This window comes from Malaya genurostris, chromosome 2 (assembly GCF_030247185.1).
Source record: "Malaya genurostris strain Urasoe2022 chromosome 2, Malgen_1.1, whole genome shotgun sequence".
Taxonomy (NCBI): Eukaryota; Metazoa; Arthropoda; class Insecta; order Diptera; family Culicidae; genus Malaya; species Malaya genurostris.
The window spans coordinates 280,872,239-280,895,195 of NC_080571.1; the positions used below are offsets into that span (position 1 = coordinate 280,872,239).

The 22,957-nt window shown below is 34.5% G+C and overlaps 1 protein-coding gene across 17 annotated transcripts in view; it reads left to right on the forward strand.

The window, feature by feature from the left end:
* The window catches only part of LOC131430278 (restin homolog), a 272,670-nt gene that overhangs the window by 232,407 nt on the left and 17,306 nt on the right, over nt 1-22,957 (forward strand). For 15 of the 17 annotated variants that reach the window (XM_058595119.1, XM_058595111.1, XM_058595118.1 and 12 more), the window contains 2 exons: nt 21,860-21,970; nt 22,906-22,938. In XM_058595119.1, the coding sequence (XP_058451102.1) occupies nt 21,860-21,970; nt 22,906-22,938 (144 nt within the window). The remainder of the gene's footprint in view (nt 1-21,859; nt 21,971-22,905; nt 22,939-22,957) is intronic. The other 2 variants (XM_058595117.1, XM_058595120.1) reach the window with 1 other exon arrangement.

A 22,957-nucleotide genomic window follows, 5' to 3' on the forward strand; every position in this document is an offset into this window, starting at 1 on the left:
CAACCAATGTTTAACGAGGACAGCCTGCTCCAGCAAACGATAAGTCTAAACAAATACCAGCAACCAGACAGAAAATCTGTCACAACGATTATCGTACCAATGGACGAGGGCGTGAATAGTGAACGATTGTTCTCTCTTCATTCGTTGGACAGCAAAGAGAGGACCTTTTCTCTAAAGAAAAAAATAACAAGATACAGCTATAAAAATTTGTATGTACAAACGACAACCTTAAGTCTACGGCAAATGATCCGTATGAAAAATAAAATAATTTTTCTTTATCCCATAAAAAAAATAATATTCAAAACGGCTAAGGAAATCTAAGAAAAATTGTATTAATGTTATGGAGCTAGTTTCGTGGTTGTCGGAACTCGATTGCCGATGAAATCCACAGCGACAGGCCCTCCGATGCCGTAACACAGGAATGAAGGTGCACGAGTGTACTTCGGAAGCGTGTTTAACCATGTTTATGTACTCCGATGCGGCCAAGGGGAGAAAGGTCATAAAATCGTTTTTCGGAGATTGTCCGCTATTGGGGTTGAGCACGTGTTTTCTACTTTGTTCGCGCCAGTAGAAGTTCATAAATAAAAATAATTTGATTAGTTACAATTCCATACAGTAAAACTTAAAAATAAAAATCATCGGACTCTATTCCAAGCTGTTCTGTAGAAAACGAACCGCGACCGAAATAGACCAAGAAAAAGCTAATCTCGTAGCTCGTTATTCCTTTATTAACTTGCAACGTTAAACTCCGATGATAAAACTGAAGTGTCTGAAAAGTTCAGGCATAAAACTTGGAGTTCGCGACAGAAATTCATCCGCAAAACAGTCAACCAGGAAAAGCTGCTGAAGTAGAAGCCGATTACAAAGCCAATTTTCACTGTGAAGTTTTTTGTTTGCTTTTTGCTAGCGCTTTCTGTTGCATGAAAGTTTATAAAGATTATCGTGGCAAGAGCAGTTCCTCTCGATTGGCGGGCACGAGGGCCAGAGTAGGTTCAATTTGTACGTAGACTCATCGTTATTTCAAAGTAGTCTCGAACTGTACACCAGTGAAGAGACATCAAAAGCTATTTATGTTTTACGGTGACGTTGCCATACCTATCAATGTTTGCTGAACAGCATGTTGAAAAAGTTTATCCTGATACTGAAGAAATCAAATGTATGCTTGTGAGAACGGTTAGAGTATGAAAGATAAACAGTCAGTATAGATATAGATAGATTTACATTACATTGCTATATAAACATATAGATTTACATTACATTGCTATTCAGGAAGAAGCGAATAAATTATGATAATTGCAAAGTAAAAAAAATCACAACGAAGCACTTTTGAACCTAACTAACGCATGGGCTGGAAAGTCCCGGGCCTAACACATAGATGGCGCTAGTTTTATTGCAGTCACCGCTAGTTTTATTGCAGCTTGTGAATTATTGTGCTAAGAGTGACGCTACTTTTGTTAATTTCAGAACAATGGATCAAAAAAAATTTTGTGTTTTAATTTTACACTGTTTCTTGATGGAAAAAAAACCGTTCAAGCGAAGCCTTCGCTTGAAAAGTATTATGGAGACTCCGCTCCATCATAAACAACAATAAAAAGTTGGTTTGAGGACTTCAAACATGGTCGTAGAGACAACGATGATGCAGAACGCATTAGACGTCCAAATGAGGCGGTAATACCAGAAAACATAAAAAAAAAATCACAAAATCGTTTTGAATGATCGAAAAGTGAAATGGCGTGAGTTAGCTGACATCGTAAAGATATCAAAATAACGTGTTGGCTTTGAATTGTTCCCACATCCACCGTATTCGCCAGATTTGGCTCCCAGCGACTACTGGCTGTTCGCAGACCTGAAATAAATGCTCGCCGGTAAGAAATTTCGCACGGATGAAGAGTTTATCGTTGAAACTGAGGCCTATTTTCAAGCAAAAGATAAATCGCTCTACAAAAGTGGTAGTGAAAAGTTAGAGCGGCGCTGGAATGATTGAGTTGCTCTTGATGGAGATTACGTTGATGAATAAAGGTAATTTTGAACCAAAAAAAAATCGTGTTGTCTTTGTTAGGATCGGGACTTTTCAGCCCATGTGTTAAGTCGTATTCACGGCAAAATTATACTAATAGTAATGGATAAATGACCGATTTTCATTAAAAGTTTTGAATGAATGAAATCAATCATTCGAAATATCTATTATTCAGCGCGGATCAAGGCTAATCAACAGGATGGAAAATTATTGCAAAATATTAAGCACTCCACTATCTGTAATATTATCACTTGCTCTTCGAACAAAATTCATTGATCGCAAACTCAACAAACCGCTTCCTTCTCTCGGCTCTCCTTTTGTGTGATCCGTTGGAGTCTCCGGCTTCTTACGCTTGCGGTATCAAGCTTTGCATTTCGCTTCGAATTGCCTCGATCGCACATTAATCAATACTTTGACAACGACAGACAAATTCGAAATGAATGGCTTCTTCTTTGCATTTTATATAGCAAATCAGCAGGAAGTTCCACTTACAACTAGAACTGGTTCAAAAAGAACCGTTATTTGGGAATATGTTGTTGGTTCTAAAAAGAACCGATCTGAAGAATTCAGGAATTAGGAACTGGACCTGAGTTCTCGAACTAAATTCAGAACTTGGAAGAGGCTCAGAATTCAGTTGCAATTTAGATCTAGAACTATAATTTCGAAACTGAATTCAGTTCCGGAATCTAGCTTCAGAATCCAAGTCCAGCATGCGGACTCTGAATTTTAAACCAGTTCTCTGGATCTAAGCTCTGAAACTAAATTCTAAACCTGAAATGACGTCCAGAATTCATTTTAAAATTCAGTTCCTGAATCCAGATCCAGTCATCAGAAATCAAATGCGATTACTAATAATCTTTTGCTGCTGTCACTTGAAGATGACTTCCCACGACGCACAGTGGTCCAAAACTGGAAAAAGACGGTCAAAAATCTGTACTGACTTTCACTGATTTTTAAGGGCTAACGTGTCTTCGAAGAAGTTTTACAAGATTATGTTACGCTTCTTTTGAAAGTGACACCTTAATTTTTGTTAAGGGAGTAGTACCAATTTCGAAAAAAAAATATTTTTTTTGACTGACTTTTTAAGAAAAATACATTTGAAGTATTTTTGCTGAAGATATAAACAATGTAAAAAAAGTATTTTTTGAGATATATTCACTTTATTTTAGAAACAGTTTTTTTGGTTTTATCTACGTAGAATCTACCTCTATTACCTAAGTATCTACTACAAAGTGCGCATAAATACGCATAAACAAGCTCATGCTTGAACGCGCGCAGCTTAAGCAAATTGTTGTGATTATTATTTTGTTTACTTTTTGACAATTAACAATATTAGAAAAAATTTAAGTGGAACTCGATGCAATTTTTTAGGCCTTTTCAAAGTTAGATTTAAATATTGAAAATCCGAAAAATTATCAAAAGTTCAACACATATTAAAAAAATGGTAAAAGTATTCAAAAACGAAATATGAAAAAGTATTGTAAAAGTACAATACTTAAGAAGAGATTTCATTTTGAAATGTGTAAATAAATTGAGTTATCGCGAAGCAACACGTTTTTAAGACGATATGTTGATCGTGCGAGGCTCACTTAGAGATGTGCGAAGCAGCTCCGAACCGACCAGCTCATTAAAGGGAATTGATTCAATGTATCAGCTCATCAGCTCATTAAGATTAAATTGAAGGTTTGTTTCGAGCGCCGTTTCTCTTACTCTGTTTTTGTTTTCACCTTACCAGCAGGGACGCCAGGTCATTTTTTCAAAAATCTGTGACCATCCAAAAACTTTTACTATTTCCTACCGCTCTGTAATTTTTGGTGCTAAACTGTGATCAATTTTAAAAATTTATGATCGATTTCAGAATCTGTATAAATCTGTGACTATTTTCAGACATCTGTGAGAATCTGTGCCATTTTTGAAATCCGTGCAAAAGGTTGAAAATCAGTGAAACACAGATTAATCTGTGAACCTGGCATCCCTGCTTACCAGTGCGGTGAACTGGTGAGCTGTGGTTTTTTTAAAAAGAGCTGTGAGCTATCAGTTCACTTTAAAGATTCGGTTAACTGGAATAGCTCAGGAGCGAATTGCACATCTCTACGCTCACTGCAAAAGTGAGTTGCAGAAATAGCAGACGCGTGACGCCCTCCGTTTCTTCACCATTCATGGTTTCAGCATGGCCATAGTGAAAATGAGTCACACGAATTGTACTCAGGAAATTCGCATTGAAAAATAAATTGGATTAGGAATATATTTTCCTATAAGTATTGTAAAAGTTTGCTGCATTAAGTGGTATATTTCGCTTCAGTTCAAGGTTTCCTAGTTAAAAATAGGTAAAATGATGTATAACTTTTCAGAAAAGAATAAACCTATGCATTACCTTCTACAAAATTATGGGATTTCATATTTTCTACAATTATTCCATATAAAGTATGTATAAAAAACTAACTTGAAACAAGTTATCCTTAGAAAACTAGTTTTAAGGGGGTTGTCATAATTCAATAACTAAAACTAACTTTGAAAAGGCCTGAAAAAAGTTCCATCGAGTTCCACTTAAATTATTTTTCGTTGTATTTGGGCATATCTTTTCCTATGAATTTTGTAAAAAACAGCTGCATAAAGTTACATATTTCGCTCCGGTGTAAGGTTTTATCATAGGTAAAAAAGGTAAAATGATGTATAACTTTGCCAGGAAACAACAAACCTATGCACTACCTTAAACAAAAATATGGGATTTTTTATTTTCTTCAATTATTCCAAAAAAGTATGCATAAAAAATAACTGGAAACAAGTTATGAATAAAAAACTGATTTTAGGGGGGTTGCCATGAAAACGCTTTGTATATCCGAAACGGTGCGACCTAGACTTTTGGTATATTTGAAAAAGTAAATTATTTTTAATAGTTCTAAAACTTTGTAGAAGAAAAAAAATTTCTATCTCTTCAGAAAAAAAGTTATGGTTATATTTTTTGTCAAAGTAGGCCATGAATAATTAGGGATAGAATCAAATTACGCGGTATATATTTGTAAAAAATTTCTTAAAAGCAACTATATGCATTAAAAGAACGGTTTGGCAGCTACTGATTTATGTTCACGTTTTTAATCACTGTGCGACGTCCGAAAAGCGAATGTCGAGATATTCATGATTAAGTTCTGCCCATTCTTCCACATGGCGAATTTTGAAAAGGCGCCCCATAGTAAAACAAGTCGTATTCCCGACAAAAGCTTATCCGATGTTTCAAAAGTTCGTTAAAGGCACAGATTTTTGATATTATTTGAACAACTTTTCAATTTAAAACATGGTCGAATGAATTCAAAGACGTTTCAGTGCCAACCATTCATCATTCTGCTGGTTGATGGTTTTTTTTTCACTATCGGTAAATGGAATACCGTATCCTGGACATACGGCAAAGAATTCCAGATACACGTTCTCACCACTAGTCGTATTTCATAGAAAAGCTGTCTTTCTACGCGCTAGTGCACACCCACCGGGTCTGAGACGACACCTAATTCACTATCCTTGTTGATACTGGATAGGACGCGGAGTGGCTGTACTTTATCTTGTTGATATGTGATACACTGGAATCGCTAGCTGCGTGTCCAGGGTGTGTTTCACATTCGTCTTCATGTTCCGGTGATTACACCCGGATCGTGGAAAATATTGGAAATGAAACACGTACCGGACCGGACGGTTTTGTGCCCGAGGGAAAACTTCGGACTTTTTTTTTCTATTTTACAGCATGGTTTTACGTGACAATAGTGTTCATACTTCGAGAGTTCGCCTCGTCTTCCCAGATAATGCAACTGCAATAAAAAAAACTTTAAATAAATGGTCGAAAGAATGTGATCTGAAAGTTCACATACATCCGATACATTTGATGTGGTTCACATGCAACAAAATCTTTTTTTTTTTTTTTCAGGGTGATAGAACTGATATCAAGGGAGTCGACTAACTGCTGAAAAAAAAAACTTATCTGTTTATTTAGCTGCTGAATTTATATCTGTCTTGTATCCGACAAAAGTAGGAGAGACCGGGGCTAGTTGCCGAACGGCCGATTGGCAGAATAGCTTTTCTGAAAAGGCTATTATGCGCAATGGCGACATCTATAATGATTTTGGTGGAGCATTAGGTCACCCACGTACCGACGTAATTTTAGGTGTTTCTGTGTTGTCGTTTGTGCAGGAGTACGTTTTTTCTTTTTTCGGCTTTTGTAAAGTAATTATGTTTTTGTAATTTGTTTTTGTAAAGTAATAATATAACGTGGATCAATTTATATTTGATTTCCAAAAACGTGGTACTATTGGAAAGGGTATTCAAAACTTTACAAAATGGCATATCGGTTTTCAGTATAACCTTTTTTTTGTTAATCGTGATTGTTTGCATTCATTGGGGCAGGTTGGCCGAGTTTTGTGCGGGGTTGGTTGACCGAGTTGTAATTTTAGTTTAGAGTAAAGTGCTTGTGGATATTCGTGAAATGTTATCTTTTTTTTGACGGAACTGGATTGTATGTTTATATTGATGATTATAAAGAAAATTATACATGAGGAATAAGTCATGGAATTAAATTGAAACCATTGACAAATAGAAATAAAAGATTAGCATCATTAAAAGTTCCGAATTTTCCGTTTACCTAGAAAGCTTGATGTGTTCAATTCAACCGAAGCATACGTGTTTTATTGTAGGTGATATAAATGTTCCTATAAATCTCATTCATCACAATATTGTGACAAGATATAAGGCTCTGCTAGAATCATATGACTTTTCGTGTACAAATTGTTTTACTACAAGACCAATTAGCGACAATATACTTGAACATATTATTTGTAAACTTGACGACGTTAATCGTATTCGCAACGACACAATATTTAATGAACTAAGCGACCACTCTCAAATCTTAACAACTTTCAAAATACTGGCTGATAAAGAACCTATGACGTTAACGAAAAAAATAATTAACTATCGTCAGGTAAATCTTGATTTTTCCAATTTTATTAATAGTATTGATGTCATTGAGGACGCTGAAACAGTTCTTCAATCTATAGTTTTCGTATATAACTCTCTACTCGAACAACATACAAGAATAATAACTAAAACAGTCACAGTGAAAGGTAATCATTGCCCATGGATGAGCTTTGATTTATGGACACTAGTGAAAATAAAAAGCAATTACCTCAAACGTATCAAGGCAAGCCCCCACGATCAGCATCTCAAACAAATGCTATCACATATATCTAAAAAGGTCGACTCCATGAAAAAGGCGAATAAAAAAAATTATTACGAAAACCTTCTCATTAACGTACCTCATTCGAAATTTTGAACAAATCTTAAATCTACGTTCGGAATAACAAAAGAAAAGGATGAGATACGCTTGATCGACAGGGGCAAAAACATTAATGACAACAAGGAAGTTTGTGATATTTTCAACAAATTCTTTTCAAATATCGGTAACGAATTAGCTAAAGCTATTCCTGTAAACTCATCTTTTTGTCCAATAAGTAACGTTCGTCGTGTTTGTGATTCTATTTTTCTACGTCCTTCATCTGTAAATGAAGTGATACTGTTAATACAAGGTTTGGATAATAAGAAGAGTAACGGCCCTGATAACGTCTCTGTCAGTGTACTAAAACATAATTCATTTGCATTCGCAAAAATACTCTCTCAGTGCTTTAACGTAATTATTCAGACCGGTTACTACCCTGATTGCCTCAAGGTGGCTAAAGTCATTCCTGTGTTCAAATCGGGTGACCGTTGTGATTGTAATAATTACCGTCCTATATCTACATTGTCCGTATTCAACAAAATATTTGAAAAACTTCTAGTCACTAGACTTATCGAATTCCTAAGTAAGCATAATATCCTCTTTAGATTCCAATATGGCTTCAGACAAGGTTCTAGCACCCAAACCGCTATAATTGAATTAGTTGACGAAATTATAAGCGAGATCGATAGTAAAAATATAGTTGGTGCATTATTTTTAGACCTTAAAAAAGCTTTTGACACATTAGATCATAGTATACTTTTGGACAAACTCGATTGCTATGGGATCAGGGGCATTGCTAATTCAATTATCCGTAGTTACTTGACTAATAGAAAACAATTTGTATCCATCGAAAGTGACAGTAGCAACCTTGCTCCAATAAACATTGGTGTTCCACAAGGAAGTAATATTGGTCCACTATTGTTTCTTTTATATATTAATGATATAGGTAATTTACATCTTAAAGGAACTCCACGACTATTCGCCGACGACACAGCTCTGTTCTATCCTGACAGTGACATCAATGCTATTATTAACTCAATGGAAAGTGATTTAAGAACTCTTGATCAATATTTCAATGCGAACTTATTATCATTAAATGCCACAAAGACTAAGTATATGATTTTCCGTTCCACAAGGAAAATTATACCAACGCATAATCATCCCCAGCTTGGACACAATATTATTGAAAAAGTTGACTATTTCAAGTATCTGGGCATATATTTCGACCCCACATTAACCTGGGCTCACCACATAAAGTTTGTTGCCAAGCACGTGGCGTCGTACTGCGGTGTTTTATGGAGAGTCAAGTCCTTTGTTCCCCAGCGTGTGCTGTTAAATTTTTATTTTGCTTATATCCATTCACAGCTCAACTACTTGGTATCGGTGTGGGGGCGAGCCGCTAGTTCTCATCTGAAGAAACTCCAAACTCTACAGAACAGATGCCTAAAAATCATTTTCAATAAACCCTTACTATTCTCGAGTCTATTGTTATACTCTGACAGAAACCATAATGTTTTACCAATAACATACTTATGTGATGTCCAAACGTTGCTATTCATCCATGATAATTTGTATAAATCCACAGTACACCATAACCTACAGTTCCCAACTATATCCCATTCTAGAACAACACGCCGTAGTAACAATTTGTTTCGTGTTCGAGCAGCTACAAGCCTTGGTCAAAGACGGATCCTTTTTGTTGGTCCAACTAAATATAATGCACTTCCGCCTGACATGCGAGGAATAAGCAATCGTGCCACATTTGCGGCTAGACTAAAGTACCATTTTAAGCACAGACTGAACGAGATATTTAGCTAATTTAGTTTTTTGTTTTATAATGTAATGTATTTATCGTCAACAGTATTTCATATTAATAACTAATTACCTAATTTAATTTGTACTTTCTTTCCAACATAGCGTAGTAATTAAATTGTGGATCCCTTAAAAGGAAATCTTTTCCACTGGGATTCCACTTTAATAAATTGCACACAATTAAATTTGTATTTCTAGTATTATTATTGCCAGTGTCTATTTGTTTCTTGTTTTTCCGCTGAGACTAGTTGCGTCCACTACCAGGGGGCTTCAAATTGAAGCTTTTTGGTGTGGGGGAGTGTGGTGGGCAAAAAAAAAAGTTGGAAATTGTCGATCGAAATGATGGTTCCATTATTTTATGAATAAAATGCCATCAAAACTTTCAGCATTTAGAGTTCCTGACAGGATTTCTCGTAGATTGACCCAACCCCGAACAAAACTCGTCCATCAGTATAGAATCTGCTGCAGATGTAAGCCATCCTGAAAATAACAGACTTCTCCCCAAGGCTGATTCGGAGGAATGTCAAAGTCGTGAATCCTGAATTAATCTAAAATTTTAACAATTCTGTAATAAAAGCAGCATTGGAGGAGTAAAAAATGAAGCCAAGCGTAAGCGTGGAGGAAATGGTAGAAGGGAAACTGGAAAAAATCACTAATGTTGCCGACATTTCGCTTATTGCTTCAAAATCATCATTTTATTTTATACTCCCAAATTTTTTCAACGCATTCCGATTCTACGATATTGAATTGTAAATTGTACTGGCCCAGAACATGACAAAAAACCAATTATTTATAAAAATTGTATACAATAATCATGAAACAACGTTTGACGTAGAATTACGTCTTTATCTTCTATTTAGTTAATATTGGAGTTAATATAACTTATTTATTTCAAATAATCGGAGGTAGGAATTTCAATTAATAACAAGTAAAGTCTAATTATCCCTATATTCTAAGCCATTATCATGGCTTCCCCTAACAGAGACGGCAGTTTCGTACCCATAAGCTCGCGGTTTTCATTCGGATTCCGCTCTTCAATGAGTGTCAGTAGCAGTGCTGTAAAACTTCATTCAATTCAATTGAAACTGAATGTGGAACACATTGACGATCTCTCGAATGCAGTAAACTTCACTCTCTGACACACACAATGTTTGCTGACGGCCCGAACGGGCAGCATTCAGTCATCAATCGTTTCTCTTCAATCGAGGCTCAGTTTAACCACCGTCAGTTGATCTCTTGAAGTAACAAAATATCTCTTTCAATAGTGTGAGAGCGGCCTTCAAATGAGGTTCATGTAAACATTCCAATTGGTTCAAGATAATAGATGAAAGACAAACCAGATTGCTGAAATATCAATCACAGAATACACATAAATTAATTGTTTCCTCCTTCAGTTTTCATTTTTAATACTTTACTCCATTTATAGCTCTATTCGTTCGAATTTGCTTACTACCAAGAGCGAAGGCAATGAAGGAGCTACACTACTCCGCACTTGAAACTGAGCAAGCAAAACTTCAAATGACTATCAACGATTATTCAACTGACGATGAATTCCGGGAGCTTCACTTGAAAATGGCAGCAAAAGTCAAATGAATTAGTAGGGATATGCTGACGGTCAGCGGCCATAAATTTCGTTTTCATCTTATATTATTCGATTGAAAATGAAATTTTACCGCACTGGTCAGTAGTAAGGGTTCTTAATGTCAGTAGGAACGTAATACCAGCCATGCAATGGTTCTGTACGCTATGAATCGGCTGCGAAGGCTGTTTAAAAAGAAGGAAAAATTCCACCATCGAAATGTAATATAAAGACTTTGATTTTTTCATTTATTTGTTGATCCGGTTTTGTTGAAAAAGTGACAGAAAATTACAATAACTTTTAATAATAAATTATTTTAATGTTTGTTTCGGCAAGTCTTTAATGAGCAAATAGAACTAAAAAATCAACATTTAAACAAAAAACGTGTTTAATCCACCTAGCAGTGAGATGATACCTTTTTTTTATCAATCCGCATGTTTTTTTTTTGCATGAATATTTTTCGGTGTTTCAGTTTTCTTGACATTATTCTAATGTCCGTCGTTTTAAGTGGCAATTTGAGATTTTAATTACTCATTACTCTGTAATGTCGAAACCGCAAATCGGATCGAATTTGAATCTAAAAGTGTAACAATCCATTAAACATTCCATGATATGTCGAAGTAATTTCTTCTTTAGAGTTTAGGGTAATTTAAGGTACTTCCAGAGCCGGTATTCAGGATCCAGCATAACCCAAATCGATTCGTATGGCCATATGACGAATAAATTACAACAGTTTTGAGTCCAACTTTGAAGCTTTCCGAGATTGTCATCTTCTATATCGGTTTGAATTTTAAAAATTCATCATCATGTAATTCGAGAACCGGAAGTCATAATTGGATAAAATTAATTAATTTTTGTATGTATGTATAAAATTAATTAATTTTGTATATAAGTTTATTTAATATTGAATTTTTGTTTCTGAAATTTGATTAGGCTTTTTTTGAGAAAACGATTGAGCTCTGAGAAACGATTTTATACTGGAACCGGAATTCTAAAATCGGTATGGCCGAAGTCAGATAAATTCACCTGAGTAGCTGTATAGTTTACATTTGTTTCAAAATATTTGAAAATCAATGAAGACATCTTTGAGAAATCATAGCACAAATTAAATTTTCAGGTGCCTTCTGAATCGAAAACTGAATACCACTAAAACTGAAAAAAGTTTTTTATCGACTATCCAAATCTGCTAACCCGATAAACCTGATTAATTTATGTGGAATAGACATTTTTATACCAATCACCCTGTATGCCCGAAACCGGAAGTTGGATCTGACTGAAGAGCAAGATGTTTTATAGAATCTTGAAACTTTTCATTTGAAACTTAGATCGGTTCAGCCATCTACGAGAAGAATGAGTTAAACAATTTTGATTTCGTTTCACATATCATCTTGTAGTTCCGGAACCAGAAGTCGGAACCAAACATAATTCAGGAACTTTTTTTGGGAGCATAAGACTTTTCGTATGAATCTGAATTTGTAGAAAAGAAATTTTCCGAGAAAATTGAGTGAAATTATTTGTCACACACGCATTTGCCGATCTCGACGAACTGATTCGAATGGTATATGGATGATATGTTCTTCCAGCATTTATTGCTGTAAGTAGTTTAAAACAATATATTTAAAAAAAATCTGCCATCATCTTCTTTATATATGTCATATTCGAACGATTATGTTGCCAAAAACGAGCCGTGCTAAAATCGGTCCGAGGCTAAATGTCATGAAAAAGGATGCTGTACACAGTCTTTTTGGTACTTAGAAACAATTGTATGTAACAGTATAAAAAATCGTGTTTTCCGTTGCTCCCAAGCATTTCTTTGTCATACAGCGCTCAAAACTCCTACTGCCGGAATAAGGGGGAAAGTCGTTTACACAAAAATTTCAATATCTCCGTTAAAAATGGACCGATTTTAACAATCTATGGCTTGTTGGATAGCTATTACCGTGCCGAATCTAAGTCTGAAAACATATTCTGTTTTCAAGGTCAATTGTGACATATATTTTGACATTAAACTTTGTATAATTCAAAAAGTAAACATCCGATCTCAAAACCATTCAATAGCGTTTTGGGTGACGGGGAGAACTTTCATTTGAGACTAGTTCGATCCAAATCGGTCTAGCCATCTCTGAGATCTCGACCTCTTTGTTGACAACACACATACAGACACACACACACGGACATTTGCTCAGTTCGTCGAGCTGAATCGATTGGTATATGTCATTCGGCCCTCCGGGCCTCGGAAAAATTTTCTAAAGTTTGAGCGAATTCTATACCTATTTTTTATATATATAAAAAAAAGGTAAAAATAAAATAGTGATTTTTTTCTGGATGATTTTATGCTAATAAGCCAGCAAAGATTTTTAGCAGGCGAATTGAAACATTTCTTACTATTAATTAAAATTTCTTTTATATATAATTAAAATTATATGGTTTTAGCCTCTTGAATCGATGCGTAGAGATATTTTCAATCAGCAAAGGCAATAATATTACTAATCGAAACGAATTTGTCTGAACTATACGTGTTCAAAACCTGACCACTTTTCTCTGTGTTTCCTTCCCTGAATTTCTAATCTACATAGACAACAAAGATGCATTTTACATCGAAAAATTTTATTCACATGGTGTCTCAGAACAATAATGGCAAACAAATTTTCAAACAAATTCATGGACTTTGATCGTGAATGGAAATGGCACATCTCATCTTGTTCATCGATTATCTCGACCTCAAAAGTTTTCATAAAAAACTGCGTAAATTCGGAAATTTGTGTAAAAAAACATAAACTACAAGAAATTTTTTTGATGCCAAATACCCTAGAAATGCATGATACGTACAGATCTGGTGAAATCTCAAAAAATATTTTTTTGAAAAAATTGACTTTGGGACTTTGACTTCGAGAATTTGAGACCGCGAAACTTCGAGTCCGCGTTGAAATAAAAACCACAAAGTGGAATAAATCGTTTTGTATGCCAAATTTTTTAAAAATGCATGAAACGTACAGGATGTGGTGTAATCTCGACTAAATTTTTTTATGCCAAATGTCTTAGCCGTTTAAAAAAAAACGCATAAAAACTGTGAAAAAAGCCCTTAGTTTAAATGTATCCGCCATTTTCCTAGCTTCAGTTTCAGCTTTGAGAAAATGGAGTGAGAAAAAGAAATCTGTTTTGCATCACAGGCAAACACACAGCATCCTCATTTGATATACAAACATTTCAACATATTTATGCTTATATGTTTAATCTCTTTTGATTTTTGAAACTATCAAGTGGAGCCTTTTGAACTTTTGTGTGATTATCGGTTTTCCAGTCACTTGTGCATTAAAACGAATATTTTGGTTCTAACACCCAACATTTCAACGCCTACGTTAATCTGTTTTTCCCCCTGAAGAAGACGAGAATCATTAGCGTCGAAACGTTGGATGTTTGAACAAAAATGACCTCACACGGAAAGAAATTCGTTATATCTGTCATGATTAGAAAATCATGAATCCAATCATTTTAACTTCTCATGAAACCAATAAACATTAATCATGGTCCGAAAATGCGTTACTTGAGGAATTTATTTTTTTATAGCTCGTAACTCCAATTTTCTAGCCGGATATCACTTTGAACCCTCTGCCTCAAGTGATGTGATGGATTGCTTAATTGATTAATGGTAAAGTAAAAAGCAGACATTGAAAAGCATGAACGACGGATAGTGTTTACTCGATCCTTAGGTATATTCTTTGCATAATTGTGTTGTTTTACCCACCGGCTAACAGAGATTTGACAACATAAAGATAATGAACCGGAAATTGAGATCATAAGAGACTAAACACGGCTACGCTTTGCATTTGGCAAGCATCAACGTTACGTTTTGTAAGAATATATCTGAATATATTCTTACATATTTGATGTGAATGTTGTTGTTAGGATAATATTCCGAGAGCTAGCCTAAACCGAAAAAAAATTCGACTGTGAATTTGGAACATCATCTAACGAAAATAAAAAACGTTCAAACATTTTGCTAAATTTGTTTTATAGATATAACAACACAAATCTAAATATTTTAAACAGGATGATTTTGATACGTTATTTTAGGCGTCGTCGTTCTTCAAAATCATAATGTTTCAATGGTTCAGATTAAAAAAAATCGTCGTGCTTTTCACTGTTTTGGTATTCAAATGTAATTATTTGGAACATTAGTTAAAATCACGTGCAAAATACGTTCATCACACCATTTCATTTAATTCATATTTGTTAATATGACGGCCTGAATTTATGTTGCAAAGGTTATCATCGTAGCAGAAACACGCCTAAAGTTATACCCATCAATTTCAGGGCTTGCAAAAATACTCAAACAAATTATTTTTGAAAACATATTTCGTCATAAGAAACAAATAAATTTCAATGGAACATAAAACAACTGCTGCCCAACTATTTAAAACAAATGTAAACAGTGATTTGGACAATAGTTGTGTAGTCTTACGTCAACAGCTCGAACATTCTTATTGGGCTATCCCTTGTCGTTTTCACAAGTATGATCCATTCTAAGCGAGAGTGATTCACGAAGATATAGAGTAACGCAAAGGAATTTTCGAAATCGAAAAAATAATTTTGATGCCAAAAGGCTTAAAATTGCATGAAACGTCGAGATTTAGTGTCATCTCGAAAAAAATTTTGTTGAAAAGATCAACTTTTTGGGATCAAAATAATATCAAGTCCCAGAAAGTTGATTTTTTCAAAAAAAATTTTTTTTGAGATAACACTAAATCTCGACGTTTCATGCAGTTTTAAGAGTTTCGGCATCAAAAAAAAATTTCGATTTTGGAAATTTCATGTACTCTCCCCTATGCTTTTTCAAGATCGAAAATTTTCAAACCTTTTCCGCATGTCCGGTTTAGCTCAAATTTTGCATGAGGTCATTTTTCGAGGTGCTTAAACTTTTGAGCACTAGCGCTTTACGAAATTAGAGTTGATCCCAAAATATTGGCACCCTTATATATATATATATATATATATATATATATATATATATATATATATATATATATATATATATATATATATATATATATATATATATATATATATATATATATATATATATATATATATATATATATATATATATATATATATATATATATATATATAAGGGTGCCAATATTTTGGGATCAACTCTAATTTCGTAAAGCGCTAGTGCTCAAAAGTTTAAGCACCTCGAAAAATGACCTCATGCAAAATTTGAGCTAAACCGGACATGCGGAAAAGGTTTGAAAATTTTCGATCTTGAAAAAGCATAGGGGAGAGTACATGAAATTTCCAAAATCGAAATTTTTTTTTGATGCCGAAACTCTTAAAACTGCATGAAACGTCGAGATTTAGTGTTATCTCAAAAAAAATTTTTTTTGAAAAAATCAACTTTCTGGGACTTGATATTATTTTGATCCCAAAAAGTTGATCTTTTCAACAAAATTTTTTTCGAGATGACACTAAATCTCGACGTTTCATGCAATTTTAAGCCTTTTGGCATCAAAATTATTTTTTCGATTTCGAAAATTCCTTTGCGTTACTCTATATCTTCGTGAATCACTCTCGCTTAGAATGGATCATACTTGTGAAAACGACAAGGGATAGCCCAATAAGAATGTTCGAGCTGTTGACGTAAGACTACACAACTATTGTCCAAATCACTGTTTACATTTGTTTTAAATAGTTGGGCAGCAGTTGTTTTATGTTCCATTGAAATTTATTTGTTTCTTATGACGAAATATGTTTTCAAAAATAATTTGTTTGAGTATTTTTGCAAGCCCTGAAATTGATGGGTATAACTTTAGGCGTGTTTCTGCTACGATGATAACCTTTGCAACATAAATTCAGGCCGTCATATTAACAAATATGAATTAAATGAAATGGTGTGATGAACGTATTTTGCACGTGATTTTAACTAATGTTCCAAATAATTACATTTGAATACCAAAACAGTGAAAAGCACGACGATTTTTTTTAATCTGAACCATTGAAACATTATGATTTTGAAGAACGACGACGCCTAAAATAACGTATCAAAATCATCCTGTTTAAAATATTTAGATTTGTGTTGTTATATCTATAAAACAAATTTAGCAAAATGTTTGAACGTTTTTTATTTTCGTTAGATGATGTTCCAAATTCACAGTCGAATTTTTTTTCGGTTTAGGCTAGCTCTCGGAATATTATCCTAACAACAACATTCACATCAAATATGTAAGAATATATTCAGATATATTCTTACAAAACGTAACGTTGATGCTTGCCAAATGCAAAGCGTAGCCGTGTTTAGTCTCTTATGATCTCAATTTCCGGTTCATTATCTTTATGTTGTCAAATCTCTGTTAGCCGGTGGGTAAAACAACACAATTATGCAAAGAATATACCTAAGGATCGAGTAAACACTATCCGTCGTTCATGCTTTTCAATGTCTGCTTTTTACTTTACCATTAATCAATTAAGCAATCCATCACATCACTTGAGGCAGAGGGTTCAAAGTGATATCCGGCTAGAAAATTGGAGTTACGAGCTATAAAAAAATAAATTCCTCAAGTAACGCATTTTCGGACCATGATTAATGTTTATTGGTTTCATGAGAAGTTAAAATGATTGGATTCATGATTTTCTAATCATGACAGATATAACGAATTTCTTTCCGTGTGAGGTCATTTTTGTTCAAACATCCAACGTTTCGACGCTAATGATTCTCGTCTTCTTCAGGGGGAAAAACAGATTAACGTAGGCGTTGAAATGTTGGGTGTTAGAACCAAAATATTCGTTTTAATGCACAAGTGACTGGAAAACCGATAATCACACAAAAGTTCAAAAGGCTCCACTTGATAGTTTCAAAAATCAAAAGAGATTAAACATATAAGCATAAATATGTTGAAATGTTTGTATATCAAATGAGGATGCTGTGTGTTTGCCTGTGATGCAAAACAGATTTCTTTTTCTCACTCCATTTTCTCAAAGCTGAAACTGAAGCTAGGAAAATGGCGGATACATTTAAACTAAGGGCTTTTTTCACAGTTTTTATGCGTTTTTTTTTAAACGGCTAAGACATTTGGCATAAAAAAATTTAGTCGAGATTACACCACATCCTGTACGTTTCATGCATTTTTAAAAAATTTGGCATACAAAACGATTTATTCCACTTTGTGGTTTTTATTTCAACGCGGACTCGAAGTTTCGCGGTCTCAAATTCTCGAAGTCAAAGTCCCAAAGTCAATTTTTTCAAAAAAATATTTTTTGAGATTTCACCAGATCTGTACGTATCATGCATTTCTAGGGTATTTGGCATCAAAAAAATTTCTTGTAGTTTATGTTTTTTTACACAAATTTCCGAATTTACGCAGTTTTTTATGAAAACTTTTGAGGTCGAGATAATCGATGAACAAGATGAGATGTGCCATTTCCATTCACGATCAAAGTCCATGAATTTGTTTGAAAATTTGTTTGCCATTATTGTTCTGAGACACCATGTGAATAAAATTTTTCGATGTAAAATGCATCTTTGTTGTCTATGTAGATTAGAAATTCAGGGAAGGAAACACAGAGAAAAGTGGTCAGGTTTTGAACACGTATAGTTCAGACAAATTCGTTTCGATTAGTAATATTATTGCCTTTGCTGATTGAAAATATCTCTACGCATCGATTCAAGAGGCTAAAACCATATAATTTTAATTATATATAAAAGAAATTTTAATTAATAGTAAGAAATGTTTCAATTCGCCTGCTAAAAATCTTTGCTGGCTTATTAGCATAAAATCATCCAGAAAAAAATCACTATTTTATTTTTACCTTTTTTTTATATATATAAAAAATAGGTATAGAATTCGCTCAAACTTTAGAAAATTTTTCCGAGGCCCGGAGGGCCGAATGACATATACCAATCGATTCAGCTCGACGAACTGAGCAAATGTCCGTGTGTGTGTGTCTGTATGTGTGTTGTCAACAAAGAGGTCGAGATCTCAGAGATGGCTAGACCGATTTGGATCGAACTAGTCTCAAATGAAAGTTCTCCCCGTCACCCAAAACGCTATTGAATGGTTTTGAGATCGGATGTTTACTTTTTGAATTATACAAAGTTTAATGTCAAAATATATGTCACAATTGACCTTGAAAACAGAATATGTTTTCAGACTTAGATTCGGCACGGTAATAGCTATCCAACAAGCCATAGATTGTTAAAATCGGTCCATTTTTAACGGAGATATTGAAATTTTTGTGTAAACGACTTTCCCCCTTATTCCGGCAGTAGGAGTTTTGAGCGCTGTATGACAAAGAAATGCTTGGGAGCAACGGAAAACACGATTTTTTATACTGTTACATACAATTGTTTCTAAGTACCAAAAAGACTGTGTACAGCATCCTTTTTCATGACATTTAGCCTCGGACCGATTTTAGCACGGCTCGTTTTTGGCAACATAATCGTTCGAATATGACATATATAAAGAAGATGATGGCAGATTTTTTTTAAATATATTGTTTTAAACTACTTACAGCAATAAATGCTGGAAGAACATATCATCCATATACCATTCGAATCAGTTCGTCGAGATCGGCAAATGCGTGTGTGACAAATAATTTCACTCAATTTTCTCGGAAAATTTCTTTTCTACAAATTCAGATTCATACGAAAAGTCTTATGCTCCCAAAAAAAGTTCCTGAATTATGTTTGGTTCCGACTTCTGGTTCCGGAACTACAAGATGATATGTGAAACGAAATCAAAATTGTTTAACTCATTCTTCTCGTAGATGGCTGAACCGATCTAAGTTTCAAATGAAAAGTTTCAAGATTCTATAAAACATCTTGCTCTTCAGTCAGATCCAACTTCCGGTTTCGGGCATACAGGGTGATTGGTATAAAAATGTCTATTCCACATAAATTAATCAGGTTTATCGGGTTAGCAGATTTGGATAGTCGATAAAAAACTTTTTTCAGTTTTAGTGGTATTCAGTTTTCGATTCAGAAGGCACCTGAAAATTTAATTTGTGCTATGATTTCTCAAAGATGTCTTCATTGATTTTCAAATATTTTGAAACAAATGTAAACTATACAGCTACTCAGGTGAATTTATCTGACTTCGGCCATACCGATTTTAGAATTCCGGTTCCAGTATAAAATCGTTTCTCAGAGCTCAATCGTTTTCTCAAAAAAAGCCTAATCAAATTTCAGAAACAAAAATTCAATATTAAATAAACTTATATACAAAATTAATTAATTTTATACATACATACAAAAATTAATTAATTTTATCCAATTATGACTTCCGGTTCTCGAATTACATGATGATGAATTTTTAAAATTCAAACCGATATAGAAGATGACAATCTCGGAAAGCTTCAAAGTTGGACTCAAAACTGTTGTAATTTATTCGTCATATGGCCATACGAATCGATTTCCGCATGTCCGGTTTAGCTCAAATTTTGCATGAGGTCATTTTTCGAGGTGCTTAAACTTTTGAGCACTAGCGCTTTACGAAATTAGAGTTGATCCCAAAATATTGGCACCCTTATATATATATATATATATATATATATATATATATATATATATATATATATATATATATATATATATATATATATATATATATATATATATATATATATATATATATATATATATATATATATATATAAGAGCGGTAAAAATCAACGTGTTTTGTCGGTTACGTCACTTATACCATCATATCTCTGGAACCAAAAGTTACAGCCATTTGATCTTTGAACTTGATGAATGGCCCGACAGTAGCTTTCAAACTAGCCCAAGTTTGTTAAAATCGGTTCAGTTAAAGTCACAGTCATTTGATCTTTGAACTTGATCAATGGCCCGACAGTAGCTTATAAACGAGCATAAGTTTGATAAAATCGGATCAGCCATCTCTGAGAAAATTGAGCGCGTAAAAATCGGTTTTTCCAGCAATTCTAATACCTTTCTATAGAGAAAGGCAAAAACGATTTTTTTAATCTGAATATTATATCTTTCAAGCTAGTTGTAACTTTCTTCCTTGGAGGAGAAGCACTCTCACTGCTATCCAGCGAATGAAGGGAGAGCAATGGTTCACTATTCACATCCTCGTCCTTTCTCGGTTCGATGTCGCTTATTACGCTTATTAGCTTTATTGAGATTCTGTACACCCGCAATATTAAGTTATCGTTTCGATGGCTGTGAAATGTTTTAAAGGAAAATTTCAAATAGAAGAAATACTGAAAATAAGGAAATGAAACACTTCTAAACTTATTGGGATGCAAAATGCCTGTTTATTAGTTGCAAAAAAAAGTTTCTTTCCTTTCGGAAGCACGTTCGAAATAATAGTAATCGAAATAAATATGGAATCAAATTAAAAATATTTCTCATAACGTATATTCCAGTTCCTATGACTCTCGTGTAAAACGACGCAAAACATCATATTCCTTTTATGTGCATTAGATTTGGTGTTATTTTACATGAGTTTTCCTAATTGTGTAGTGAACGGTTTGCTGACAGTATTGACACGTAGCTTGCTGGATTCCGTAGCTGACCAGCGATATGCATAACTACTTTTCGTCGCGATTGAAAGTTACATAAGCAGGGATTGGTTTCGTTAAGCGCATGTGTACGACACGCACACCATACAGAACAGCCGGGGAAAAATCTCCCTCCAAATAATTTACGTAAACGTTCTTCTATAGCATTGTTATCTACTTATACTGATATTTTGTTTTTAACGTTGTTATGGTTATGGTTATCGATGGAAAGACATTCTGTCTGTTACTGGCTATGAACTTGCTTGTGCGTGGTGAATCAAAAATACATGAAATACGCCGCGGTGTTTCAATTCTCTGAATTTCATAGCCAAACCAAAGAATGGGCTAAAGTGACATCTCACGGACCTGTTCATCTTAACCGGTTTCCTAAGGGTAAGTATGTTCGCAAAAACTCAACATGTTTTGTTTACCCTGCCGGTAATTCTCTCTGCAAACAAGATTTTATAATAATCAAACGTTTTTTTTCTTATTCAGAAATGTGATGAGTCCGTTCCGTTACCGTAGGTACATAGTAAATAGCCTACTTGGATCGGGTTTGTGTCCCCCGCTGACTTTCGTATTCTACAACCAAGCACCCTCATATTTCGTTATATTTTCAAATGAACTCCAAACCAAAAATACTGCTAGGATCATCACTGACATGAATCTTCTATTGCAGCTAAAGGAGAAAATCATCAAGCTAGAAGGGCAGCTGACCGAGGAGAAGCGCCGCTGCGAGGATCTTCAGTTCAGTGTAGATGAGGTCACTTTCTGTGGGGATGAACTGAACGTGAGTATATTTTAATTACCAACTGCCTTGGAACAGGAAATGGTGCTACAAAACGTAACAGCATACCGTACGCCTCAACTGGACGGAATACCAACAGGTGTCTGTTTTTATGAGCGGGAACTTTTCTTTCCTTTTTTTGTATTTTTATGGCTCCCTTGGCTGTTGCGGTTTTCAGTCGAGTCCTGTTTCCTGGTCTGGCACATTACCTGTAGATATGTAGTTAGATGGGCGGCAATCCAGTGGTTCATACTATCTTGCAAAAGGTAGAACACAGACACAGGTTGAAGCAAAAGCTGTTGCTCGGAAACGATGTAATTAAAACCATCAGGATCATGAGAAAACATAGTCGGATGTGTAACGTTCACTCGGTACAGGAAGATGTAACATTCTTGCAGCAATATAAATAAAGTTTAGATTGTTTCTTTTTTTTTGCAACTACCAGATTTACTCAGATGTTTCAATTAGTTTCTAGTAGTTAATAGCATAATCTTTGCAAAGCTTGAACGGGATATCAAATTACCGAGAATTATCTCATGGAGACGGATGATCTCCCATTCTTTTTGTTGTTGTGTTACCACGGATGTAGATGGGATTCATTTTTTAAACATAATTTCTTGTGTTGATCCTCAATCATTGTTTAAACGATGGAGCTTTTTCTTCTACAGAAAATACGACTGCAAACAGACTCCTAGTTGTGTCCTAGTTGCTTGGGACAATCGGTCAGTTAGGAAATAACTTTGGCAACCGGAAGTCGAATTTTCACAAGCTCCTGGCAAAATTAGTTTTCCGAACAACAGCTTATGGGTTTCGTCTATGATAACAAAAGGGGAAAAAACCTAATACACGTAGCATTCCATCGCACAAAAACAATTGTAAATATCGCCCTTTTCTGTTTCTATTTCCATCTCCATCGCAATCATTGGTTCCATCGATAGTATCCGCAGGGCAAAATTCGAAATTCGGTTCATGTGAGTATAGCACATTCCT